The 13,101-nt window shown below is 38.7% G+C and overlaps 1 protein-coding gene across 13 annotated transcripts in view; it reads right to left on the reverse strand.

Annotated features, from left to right (window-relative positions):
• The window catches only part of SETX (senataxin), an 80,222-nt gene that overhangs the window by 49,384 nt on the left and 17,737 nt on the right, over positions 1 to 13,101 (reverse strand). For all 13 annotated transcript variants that reach the window (XR_013353937.1, XR_013353935.1, XM_077851177.1 and 10 more), the window contains 5 exons: positions 11,192 to 11,411; positions 10,293 to 10,412; positions 8,066 to 8,237; positions 7,844 to 7,931; positions 3,155 to 7,363 (listed from right to left, as the gene is read on the reverse strand). Coding sequence is in view for 11 of the 13 variants with exons in the window: in XM_077851177.1 (XP_077707303.1) it covers positions 3,155 to 7,363; positions 7,844 to 7,931; positions 8,066 to 8,237; positions 10,293 to 10,412; positions 11,192 to 11,411 (4,809 nt within the window). In the remaining 2 variants the exon portion in view is untranslated. The remainder of the gene's footprint in view (positions 1 to 3,154; positions 7,364 to 7,843; positions 7,932 to 8,065; positions 8,238 to 10,292; positions 10,413 to 11,191; positions 11,412 to 13,101) is intronic.

Below are 13,101 nucleotides of genomic sequence, written 5' to 3' on the forward strand. Positions count from 1 at the left end.
TTTTGGGTTTTTTAAGACTTTAGTCACCTAAATTGACGTATTTTCTGATAGTTTATTCTAACTTATGTAATTCTACCCTTCAAATATATGTGTTAATTGAAATTATGTGCTGTAAGGCAGTGATCTAGGCTAATTTTTTTCTGCTGGAGTAGGCCAATTTTCCCAGTACTATCTATCTTTTCCCTGCTGACTTGTGGCGGCCTATTAGTCTTATCCTAAGTTGTCATACATGCAGGGAAGAGTTAGGTCTCAGGAGCCAAAGGGTCTCTCTCTTCCATTTCAGTGAGCTGTCTGCCCCTATGCCCCTCTCTTATCTACTACTATGCTTTGAAATATATCTTTATGTAAGATGAGTGTCCCTGCTGCTTGTTCTTTTTCAAAGTGACTATTAAAACATTTTATTCTCAGGGATCCCTGGGTGGCTCGGTGGCTAATGCAAGCCCCAGGATGAAGAACGTGAGTACTTCAGGATAACCATCATAAACCAAGAATATGAAATTCAGATTACCTCATGTACCTGATCATGAGAGATTTAAACATCCAAAAGAGTCTGAAGCTAATTTAGTTATATTAAGCATACAGAAAATCAGACAATAAATCCAGAGAAAACCAAGAGCTGGGAAGGAAAGGAAAAGTAGTAGCATACTTACAGGACTTAGCTGTAGGTACACTTTTATAAAGTCAAAATGACAAACACTGACCTAAAAATCCTAAGACAAATCCAAAATGAGGATGAGGGAACAGCAAAGTTGTGTGAGAATACAGGGCTAGAAGAAAAAGTACTACCTATAGCAAAAGAAGACGCCTAAAACTGAAAAATTAAGAAGTCAAAACAGTGATGTGTTATTATTTAGAAATACGGAAGTAAATATCATAAGGATCCATTAATAATTAAAAACTGGTTACTGAGGAGGTAAGGGGTGCCTGCCATTTTTCACAAAAGCATTCGACTATTTTAAACTACATAAGGGGTGCCTGGATGGCTCACTTGGTTAAATATCTGTCTTCACCTCAGGTCACAATCTCGGGGTCCTGGGATTGAGCCCAGCTTCAGAGCCACTGGGCTTTCCTGCTCCTTGAGAAGTCTGCTTCTCTCTCCCTCTGCCCCTTCTCGTGCTCTTTCAAATAAATTTAAAAAATAAAAACCTTTGTGTATGTATAAATGGAACTTGTGCCTATTCTGTTTTGAAAAAGCTAGAGTTACAAAAATGTCCTGAAAGGAAGAAACCTTATAGAGATTTGTAGGATTACCTCTTAACTCAGGGAACAAGAAATAAAAAATACATCTGTCCCAAATATCAGGGCTGTGAATGGCTTCTCAGTGAGTTAGTGCTTTCCAGCAACAATAAAAATTACTAAGCTTCATGAATGAATAAAACTTATTTTTCCCAACTTATTTAACTACATATGCTGTTTACTGAGCCAAGAAATTTCCTATGGAAAGAAAATAATTCTAAGTCAGTATTTCACTTTGTTGGAGATATTTTATGGAGATTTTTTTTTTCTTAAAGATTTTATTTATTTATTCATGATAGACAGAGAGAGAGAGGCAGAGACACAGGCAGAGGGAGAAGCAGGCTCCATGCCGGGTGCCCGACGTGGGACTCGATCCCGGGAACCCAGGATCGCACCCTGGGCCAAAGGCAGGCACTACACCGCTGAGCCACCCAGGGATCTCCTATTTTATGGAGATATTAAAGATCCTTTGTTGAATAGTTTCTAATGCTTTTGAAATGCTACTAAAGTAAGTCTTTTTAAAACAATGGCTAAAATTAGGGGCATAAATTGAATATAGAAGTCCCATTTTAAGGATGTTTTGATTCAAATTTTATAACAAATATTCACGACTTCTTTGATGACCTTATGTAGTATACTTGCCCCTTCCCCTGCAATACATTTCCTTTTCTTTCCTTCAACACACTAAGCTTGACCTCACCTTAGTGTCTGCATTCACTCTGCCTGGAATATGCTTCCCATGGTTGATTCCTTCTATTTACTCTGGTCTCAGTGTAAATACTACTCCTTGCAGAGGCTGTCAGACATTCCTGTCAGCAGTGCCCTGTCCTTTTTGTGCTGGATCACACAAGAGCCCTTCTCCTGATCTGGAACGATCACATCCAGAAGGCAGAGGCCTTGTCTGCCACATTTACCACTTTACTCCCCAGGCCTGTAATAAAACTTGGCACCTATCAGGCACTCGAATATCTTGCAGGTAAATGAATACATAAATATTTACCTCAGTGTTCTTGGTTTTTAAGAATCTCAGGTTGTTACACACTCAGGTTATTTTTTTAAAATAACTTGAAAAAGTAAAAATCTAACTTCTGATCCCTAGCCAACTTTGAGAATAGCAAAGCCATCTTTCAAAACGCAGTTGGACACTTACGCTGAAGATTTATTAGCTGCTTTTCTGAGGTTCAAATTTAACTGGGAATCTTGCATTTTATGTGGGGCGATCCCAGTCAGGAGGAGTAACGAAGACAGAAGTAGTAGAATGGGATACAATGAAGTAGGGGAGGCAGTTAAAGGGAGAGAGCAACTGCTAAGATGAGTAAGCAGCTGGGAAGACAGATACATAAAGGGAAATTTAGGATTTACTGCTTTGTGTTATTCAGGGCCACCTCCTCAAGAAAACTTCAGTAAAGGTCTCTGTTACTTTAAAAATAAATGCAGGGACGCCTGGGTGGCTCAGTGGTTAAAGCGTCTGCCTTTGGCTCAGGGCGTGATCCCGGGATCAAGTCCCACATTGGACTCCTTGCATGGATCCTGCTTCTCCTCCCTCTGTGTCTCTGCCTCTCTCATGAATAAATAAAATCTTTAAAAAAAAAATGCAAAAGAAAGACTATCTCCTTTGAGAAGTCTTCCCTTCCCTCTGTATCAGAAAACACTTACTCCCATGCTACTTCTGGACTTGGTTCATTAGCACTCTGAATTGTGCCTAGAAGCTCCAGAAGGGCAGAGGTTAAGAGTGCTTCTCTGCATCATCGGCATCTAGGACGACATCTGGCAAAAATGCCCATTCAACATGTAATCTAAGAGCTACATCTAAATCAAAACGAGGGCAGTTATTTTAACAATACTCTACTTACTATTGAAATTTAAAAAAGGAAGGAACTTCAAAGTCTGGGCAGGTGTACAATTAACATATACTTACGGTTTCAAAAGTATTCAATATCATCAAAGGGAAGAAAACATTAAAATAATCTCCACAATCTTGAAATCTGACAGGCACAGGTCTTGAGATGGACTGACAAAGGCTTGCTGGGGGCCCGCACTGATCAAAGTTGACGAACATTTCGTACTTCCATTTTAAGATCTCTTTGACAAAGGTGTCAGAAATGGACTGTGATGACAAGAGAATGTTTACTGGAGAGGAAGCTGAGAAAGATTTGTTTTCACCAAATGTCAGTTTGTAACCTTGCCTGTTGGAATTATTTGGAGTCTGAGGATGAAGAACATTGCACAGACTCTTCACTTCACCCACTGCCTTTGGAGACAATAGAGAGACAGGCTGTGGGGCTTTCAAAATAGCCTGTCCCCCATTTGACTTATTTTTTAGAGTTGGTGGAAGCCCCGAGGAACTCTCCAAAGACTTGGAAAGACCAGCAATTCGTGACGTGCTGCTGGAGCTAAAAATCTTAGCAGTGGAAGGTCTCGAAGGCTTAGATGCAGAAAGAGGCAAGGCAGGTTTACGAAATACATCTTCATCTGCTGCTTTAGCTTCACAGTGTTTTGAGCAGTATTCACCCTGGTTTTCCGGGGTTTCAACACAATCTTTGTACTTACATTTTGTGCTACTCCACGATGCCAACTGAGGCTGACCTACAGAATCTTCTTCCACCTGAGCTGTATCTCTTCTATGAACTATTTCAATGAGTTTCTCATTACCATTCTCCATCTGTGAACATAAATCCATATCTTCAGGATGGTGCTGGGTTAGAAATATATTCTCATCTTCTGTATCACTGTTGTATTCAGGCTCTCCCTCTTTCAAAGTTGCCAACTCTAAATGATGTATTGTTGGGTCACCTCCAGCTAAGGGGTCTGCTGATGGAGAGACAATGACTTCATTTGTTGGTATTCTTCCATTTAACACAACAGAGGCACACTGGTTCAAAAGACAAGTATCATCAGTCACTCGAGAGGCACATTTTGTTTTTATGGGTTCTGGTTCCGAAGACACACATTTTATTAATTGTTTCCCAGTGTTGTTAGCAACCACCTCAGTTCCTCCTTTAGAACTATAATCTGAGCTATCGGATTCTGGGACAAGTATGTCAGAATTCTGTGCTGGACGAGGACCTGCTCTTGTAGTCTCTTTACTTTCATAATCCAAAAGTCCTTTTTTATTTTGTTGTGATTTGGGTCTCATCTGCCTTCGAAACTGAAGATCCTGACTGGTCAGCAGTTTCTTATTGTTTCTGACAGAGAGAGTCTGAGGAGAAATTAACTTTGTCTTTTTTCTAGTATCAACCACTCCAACAGTTTTGCCGTGGTCACGTAATTGAACTAAATAATCTAGAGATCGCTGGGACAACTCAAATGCCCTACGAGGAGCCTTTTTCAGGCCAAGTTTCTCAACTGTCGAAGTTGGTTCAGGGCACTGGCGAAATTTCTTCGGTGGAACTACAGCAGGAGTTGTTCTACAACTTATGTAATTAGAATTTTTACTCTGTCCTTTTTTGGTATCTGAATGTGTCTTCTTGGGAGTTTTAGAAAGTGGGACTCTCCTAATGGGTTTGGAATAAGTACGAAGCTTTGGAGAAGACTTCTTTAGTGAAACTGTAGTGTTTTTGTCTCTACGAGCACTTGAACTGGGACTTGCCATCCTCAGGTCCCTATTTTTTAAATCATTTTCAGTCAGACCTCTCCCATTAAGAATATCAGGCTGGTCCTCATTTCTCTCAGATGATGAAGGCCGTACAGGATCTTCAGCCACAGGTTTCTCAAATCGTTTTCTCTTACGTTTTTTTACTTCAATTTTACAAAATTCCCCAACAGAACTACTCTGTGGTTCTGTATGTTTTTCAATGCCCTCTGCTACTTTCTTAATAACCTCTTCAGATACATAATCTGTCTCATAACCCCAATCATTCATGAGATCAGCTATGTCAGTCGAACGTGAATTTTTTTCACCCTCTTGAACTGAATTCTTGTCGGGTTCCTGATCTTGCCAAACTGAAAACACTTCACATGGACTTTCAAACTCAAAAAACTGAGAATCTGATTCCTCAAACTGCAGAAGGGTCTCCTCTTCCTTCATTAGCTTCTTTTCCACATTCGTACTAGCTATTGAAGTATGCTGCTTCAGATATCCTTTCTTGATGCCTATTTTATCTTGTTTTATAGGTTTCTCAAAACCCAGAATTCCTTCTTCTTCTTCTTCTTCATCATCATCATCATCATCAGAATCTGAAATAATGATAACCTGGCCCCAACAGGCTTCCCCAGTATTATTCTGGTCGGCCAGGAAACATCTGTCTTTTACTTTTCTTCGTAGCTGGGAGGAGCTTTTTTGAGTTGAATCTGATGGGAACTTAATAACGCTGGCTTGAGCTATTAAAGATAACTTGTGGAGGTCTCTGTCTATCTGAGAATCTGTTAAGGTGTCAGACTGAGGACTGAGGCCAGGAATGCGTTCTCTCAAGTGAGAAGATACCGGACTGGTACTCTTGCTAATTTCCTTATCTCTTGACTCAAGAACAGTCACAGTCACAGGATCTTTGAAGGGAGAAGTTTTCTTCACAAAAGTATTGGTCATTTCTGTAAATGAGACCAAATCTTTATCATCAGTATGACATTCCTGTATTTGATAGCTGTTTTCATGGTAAGAGAAGATATCAAACTCTTCACTCTTTAACTGTTTCTTTTTCAGCAATAGACTCTTATGAGATTTTTGTTCCCCATTTTTATCATCTAGAATGCCATTAGGGTCTAAAGAGAGACTGTGCATGAAGCTATCCCCTTTCTGATCGCCTGAATAGAAATTGTCAACATTAGATACAGTCAGGTTTTCCTCTAAATTACCAATATTATCGATAAAAGTACTTTTCCTGTGTTGCTTCTTTATTACGTGTGATAACTTAGCACAGATTTCATCTTTCTGTGACTTAATTTTTGTTTTTGAGGTTTTGCCAAGAACATCATCCTTGAAAGAGAAATCCTCATTTGATGTGGACATCTTCTCTAGAGAATCGGTGCTGGAATCGGTCAACAAATGTGTTATTATTCCTCTGTCACATGCCCTTTCTGGACCATTTCTTGAAGTAAAATTCTGCAGTACACTTCTTGAAGTACAATTCTCTTTCACAGACTTCGGCTTCTCTGTACTTATTTTAACTTGATCTTGAGCTCTTTCAGTGAAAAGGCTTTTACTACTCTGCTTTATGCATGACTCGGCTGAGAGATCTTCTAGCTTCAAATCTTTTATGTAATTTTGTTCATTATCCTCTTCTATGGTGTTACTTGCTTTAATCAGTATGTTCTCTTGCATTTGATACATCTCAGCTTTAATTGATTCTTTAGGAAATGTTGGACTGGAGTTTTCCAGACAGAAAAGGTCTTTTTTAGACTTCCTCTCTATTTGTTCACTTTCTTCTTTATTGTAAGATACAGGAGAGCTTTTACATGTAGGACTCAGATCCACAAAATTGCTACATTGAGGTACTTTGACTTTAATGTTTTTAATAATTTGCTTTAAACAAGCTTGTAATTCATGGGTCTCCTGAGTAGTCAACTGCCAACCTAGAGATAAATTTCCACGCAGAAATAAGTTGAGCTTATCCCAGAATCGCTTACATAGAGTTTGCTGCCCAAGCTGATAACCTTCTTTAAGGAGACTTCTAATCAGCTGCACACAAGCCAGCTGTACAGAATTTGACGGCATTGAATGCAAAGACAGAGATGAGATCATTGCTGTTCCCTTGGAGCAATTTCCAGATGATTTCTCAGAATTCCTTGTGAATGCCGTAGTAGGAAGCTTGGCACATTTTACAACAGCTTCTACCCACTGCTGGGAACTAATCCACAGCAAATGCAAACATTTTTTATTTCTATGCAGCTCAATCACAGACACCAAAATCAGAAGAAAAAATTCAGTAACTTTGTCACATATGGCATCTGTTTGGTTGAGGACATCTTTGACTTCGGAGTGCAGATGATGAATAACCTCTACTATGTAAGCCATACCCAAATCCTTAAGATCCATTAGGGACTGAACAAAAGGGATGAACCACAGAAACGTGCTGTTATGAACACGCATGTCTTGACCAATATCTGATTGAAGCACACTGGCTAATGTTTCCATCTCTTCATACATGTTAGGACAATAATCTGGGCAAATGGCTGATCTCCACCCTGAATCCTAAAATCAAAGAAATACTGACGTCAGATAAGCAAGCAGCATTCATGATGGGTTTAACACATGGCTGTAAACAAGAAAATACACAGCCCAGTTTTCCTATTTTGGTTCACATTTATACACATACTTCCAAGAAATGGACAACACAGTTCAATGTCAAGGTCAAGGGTTCATGAGTACACCTCTATGTACTCTGGTCTTCCTTCCATTTGCTGGTTTTGACTCTAGTCATGTTACTTATCTCCTCCATCCTGCAACCTTTCCACCCTTCCTAACTGCCCTTAATCTTCCAGAGCGTGCACCCTGTACCGAGAGTCCATTTTCCCCATGCACAATACATCTGTTCAATCAGAAAGCCACTATGCAGCAATGGATTCAGTACAATGATGTTATCATAACATCAGTAATTTAACTATCTATAATATCAATTACACAATAATAAAGGCAATACAGGGTCATCTGAATTCTCAAAATGTTTTATACCTTTTTGGTCTTTTCAGGATTATAGTTGTATACAATCTGGCTGCAAGTCACCATATCATCCGAATATGACTCCGGCTCTAACTTGGTCCTTAAAGAGTAAGAATAAATAGAAATTACTGAAATGAAGAAGAAAAGCAAAAAAAACCCTATTGTTAAGTCAGTTACAACAGATTTCCTCATTGGGATTATTCTTTAAAATCCTGATGCATTAACTGAACTAACCTTACAGAGCTGTTCCGTATATTTTGGATCTCTCTATTGTAGCTTACATTGTTGATAATGGTTTGAAATGCCTCAATAGGATCAATACGTTGACCCCAGACCTTAGATCCAAGGCGATCCAGAATCACCATGAAACAGTGTAACGCTGGCCAGAAAGGATCCACACTATCATCTGAAATACAATGAAATAATTGCTGGATTACACAAAGTGATTAGAAAAAGATATTAAAACATACTGAGAATGAAGCATTCTTTATCTGGGTAGCAATAAAACTGAAAGCAAAGCAGCAAGTACTTTAAAGTGCTGCCAACCACAGGTTTTAAAAACCTTTTTTGCATTTTTTTCATTCGATACTATACAACTCTAAGAAATGTTTTAATGGGGAACAAATTGAGATACTGTAGGTAAACTCACTTCCCCTACCCTCTTTGTTATACCTGAAACAATCCTTCCTACTGAATAAAAGCCCATGATACCAGAAATTCTGGTTTAGCATGATCTGAATGATGTATCCCATTTGGCTGCTGTAAAGGACTGAAGCCCTTAGCTAATATTAGGCTAGGCAGATACACACACATTTCATCCATCTATATCTCAACTTGGCTTTGCTATGTACTTTTCATCCAATTGGTCAGAATTTCCATTACTCCCCTCCAGTCCTTTCCCTCTTCTCTATCAGGTATGCAGTAGTAAAATACTGCCCTACTCAAAGGCCTTCAATTGTTCCTTAATGTCTTCCAAGAAAATTCAAAGTCCTCAGTCATCCACTTAGAGAACATCCTATTCTACTATTTCTTTCCAGCTTTATTTTTCATACTCTCATCATAGCACTCTATGTTATAGCAAAAATAGCTGGCTTTTTCCCAAGTCAGAACCAGAATGTCTTCACTATTAGCCAACACCTCTCAGAATCCTATCCATCCTTCAAGCCCAGCTCATATGCTCCTACTACATCAAACGTTCCCTGGTCACTCTTCTCTAGCACTCTTCTGACACAGGTGCTCTCACTCAGTTCCTGATGATAGGTTATCCGGTCATTGCAGAATTTTCTGCTTTATTTCCTTCAAGGGTCTTAAACTCTACTATCTTTACCATAGGCATTTGTGTAGACTTTCTCATACACTCTCTTATTCTCTGCTACAACCGACACAGTATCTTAGGCCTAGTAAGCTCTCAAGTAAGGAACAAAGTCATCAGTTAGGTGAAGACCGTTATGAAAGGCTTCTTAAAAAGAGAGAACTTTCATCTTGAGGAATGTTAGGGGAGCTGGATTAAAGGAAAAGACAGTATTGTAGGGGCAAGCCAAAAAGAAACGAACTATTAATGTAGTAAATGCTGGACAACGAATTACTAATAACTTCAAGAATAATCTAGCAAGAAAATAAATGCAATCAAAAAGATTATTAACATTTACACAGTTCTTTTAGAATCTTGCACAGATGAGTTTATATCTACGCTGGAGTTGTCTAAAGAGAAGTGAATGTGGGGGAGAAATATTATGTTTACACAGGATGTGGCATCCTTGACCTTTGTTCATTTCATCAAGATTAGAAATATTCAGTACAGATCCTCCCTGATCAGCTTGATACAACCATGAGCACAAGAAAGTTAAGGTATGATAATAAACATTACAAGTTTTACACCCTATTTTCTAGACTATCTAAATAGCACTGTCCAAGAGTGCTTCCTGCGCTGATGGAAATATTCTTTATCCACACTGGTCAATACAGTAGCCACCAGGTACATGTGGCTACTGAGCACTCAAAGTATAGCTCGTGGGACTGCAAAACTGAATTCTTTATTTAACTTAAAATTAACTTAAGTTTAAATAGCCACAGTTGGCTAATAGTCACCATGCTGGACAGTGGAACCCTAGAGAACCAAAGTGAAATGAAGAAAAAGGAAGACACTGGAACAGGGGAGGCTTTCTCTACAATTTTGACTACCATGTCATTAGAAATTTATCTGCTAGTCTTGATTCTACCACTAACTGGCCATTTCAACATGAAACAGTTTAAGTTAACTTCCCTGGGCTTGTCTCCTCCTTTACGAAGGTAAGGTATTGAAATTAAACTCTAAAGGTCCCTTCCAATTTAAAAATCTGAATCTGTGACTTAACCAAACAAATGTTCATACTTCTTTTCTCCACATTGTACTCCCAAATTCTTAAAATGACACTAGCATTTTACAGTATTCAAGAAGTAGTTAGCAAATAAAAGTTATTACCATCTGCTTGCCTCTCCATGGTGTGAAGTATTGATTGCATAAAATCATTCTGTTTGTCTGAGCCCAGCAACAGTGAGTCCATGGCCTGCTCCTCCAGAATGGTCAGCAACATGCAAATACCTGTAAGATCATTTACAGTTTTCTTTCTTTTTTTCATTTACAGTTTTCTTAACTTGATTAAATAACACTGCTTTCATGATTTCTCTGGTTCAGTTGGCAAAAGAGTAACACAAGGCGGTAAAATGAAGCAAACCAGTATCCAACTCCTCAAACATTTAAGTCTTAGATATTCATACACAACTGCTCCCAAGTAACAGGACTTTAAACTGATTTGAAAATCAAGAGAGAAAATGGTACAAACTTCGTTAGAAAACAATTTCTAAGGTGACTGCCACAAAATTTCTATATCCTCAAATCTAAGATGCCTTTAATTTTAAGATCACCATATTTTGAGTACCAATCACTGCCAAAGGCCCATGACTATAAGACTCAGAAGCAGCAAAGTAGGGTAGAACATTGTTGAATCAGTATAGAACTTGTTGAAAACCAAGCTAATACTTCTTTCAACCAACCAAGGAGATACTTTATAGATGGGAAAATCTCTTTAAAATATATCAAGCCCCTAAAATAAACTGCTATACTAAGATTTTGTTATATGTAATATTGCTTTACATAGGAGATTTGCCATACCCAAACATGCACCTCTTATGAAGATGGCTTCTAGGATAAATAATGTTTAAAAACAATAATGTGTAATGGCTAAGTCAATTTAACAACAGAACACGAATTGGGAACTATGAAATCCTTGATCAGATCACAAAGAAATTACATCCTTTGCGGAATACTCATTAAGAATTATGGAAAAATGCTAGATATATTTGTGGAGGAACAATACTTACCTAACCAATAGTTTTTGTAGTTGGTGGTATCATACATGTGTGAGGGCAGAAGAATCAGTTTACCCTTCTCAAGGACAGAAGAAGTATAAATGTCTGGACTTTCCAAAAGCCCCAACTCGATGACTTTAAAAAGGCAAGTCAAAACCTCCTGCAAGTCATAATAATCATCTCTGTCCACTTTTCCCAAATTTCTGGCAGTGAGGATAGCCCAACGCCGAACCTAAAGGCATAACATGTTCACTACTTCATTCAGCAAACAATGGTCTACAAGCAGTAAGAACCTAATTAAAAAAACAGGATTCTCTATAGACTTTAAAAGACCTGCGATACTAATAATGCAATGGTTGGGCCCTATTTTATCCAGATTTGAACTAACCCTAAAAATACATTTAGGAGATAAGTCACTTCCATTAATTTAAACATTGATTAGATGTATATTAAGGAATTATTTTAGGTATGATGGTGATACTTAGTATTTTATGGATGAAATGCTCTAATGTCTAAGATTTGCTCTAAGTAATTCAAAGAGGAACAGAATACTGACCATGTATTCCTAATTCCTAAAACTCAGTGATGGGATGTATGGGGTTTCATTATACCATTCTCCTCTTGTAGGTTTATAATTTTCCATAATAGAAAGTTAAAAGGGGGAGAGGAAATGGAGCCTCAAAAGAAATCAAGTCATTTCTAAATGTCAATATAACACAGGGAAGTGATATTAAATTTCTCATGGGCTAAAGGCTCCTGTGTGGTATAGTCGGTTAAGTGCCCGACTCTTGGTTTCGGTTCAGGTCATGATCTCAGGATCATGAGATGGAGCCCCGAGTTGGGCTCCAAGCTCAGCATGGAGCCTGCTTAAGATTCTCTCTTCCTGGGATCCCTGGGTGGCGCAGCAGTTTGGCGCCTGCCTTTGGCCCAGGGCGCGATCCTGGAGACCCGGGATCGAATCCCACGTCGGGCTCCCAGTGCATGGAGCCTGCTTCTCCCTCTGCCTGTGTCTCTGCCTCTCTCTCTCTCTCTGTGACTATCATAAAAAAAAAAAAAAAAAAAAAAAAAGATTCTCTCTTCCTGGGATGCCTGGGTGGCTCAGTGGTTGAGCATCTGCCTTTGGCTCAGGGCATGGTCCTGCAGTCCCGGGATTGAGTCCCACATCGGGCTTCCTGCATGGAGCCTGCTTCTCCCTCTGCCTGTGTCTCTGTCTCTGTGTCTCTCATGAATATATAAATAAAAATTAAAAAAAAAAAAAAAAAGATTCTCTCTTCCTGGGCAGCCTGAGTGGCTCAGAGGTTTAGTGCCGCCTTGAGCCCAGGGCCTGATCCTGGAGATCCAAGATCAAGTCCCATGTCGGGCTTCCTGCATGGAGCCTGCTTCTCCCTCTGCCTGTGACTCTGCCTCTCTCTCTCTGTCTCTCATGAATAAATAAAATCTTAAAAAAAAATCTCTATTCCTCTCCCTCTGCTCCCTCCAGCCCCATGCGTGTGCATGCATACTCTCTCGATAGTAATTAATCTTATAAAACCTTCTTGTGGGCTATGGATTAAATTTAGTTATCATAACCTATCTTTTAAAACTAAATAAAGAAAACAAAAAATAAATTAATCAAATAAAGAAAATACAGATAAATTTCAGCATGCATCCTGCATGGAGAATTATTCTAGGAAATGTTTGCATTACATATGCATATTTACATGCATACCCAAAGAAAAACATTTTTTATTATAGGTTACAGTCAAAAAAGTTTGAAAAACATAGAGCTAATAGATATGATCGTAAGTAATGAATTTTAAGCTTTTGGAAAAATACAAAGGAATTCATGAGTCTACACTGTAATAAATAGGTAAATAAATGAGAAAAAGGCAAAAAGCTCTTGATTATAGTAAAATCAATGTCAAGTGCTAACTGGCAAAGGG

This window comes from Canis aureus, chromosome 16 (genome assembly GCF_053574225.1).
Source record: "Canis aureus isolate CA01 chromosome 16, VMU_Caureus_v.1.0, whole genome shotgun sequence".
NCBI classification, from domain to species: domain Eukaryota; kingdom Metazoa; phylum Chordata; class Mammalia; order Carnivora; family Canidae; genus Canis; species Canis aureus.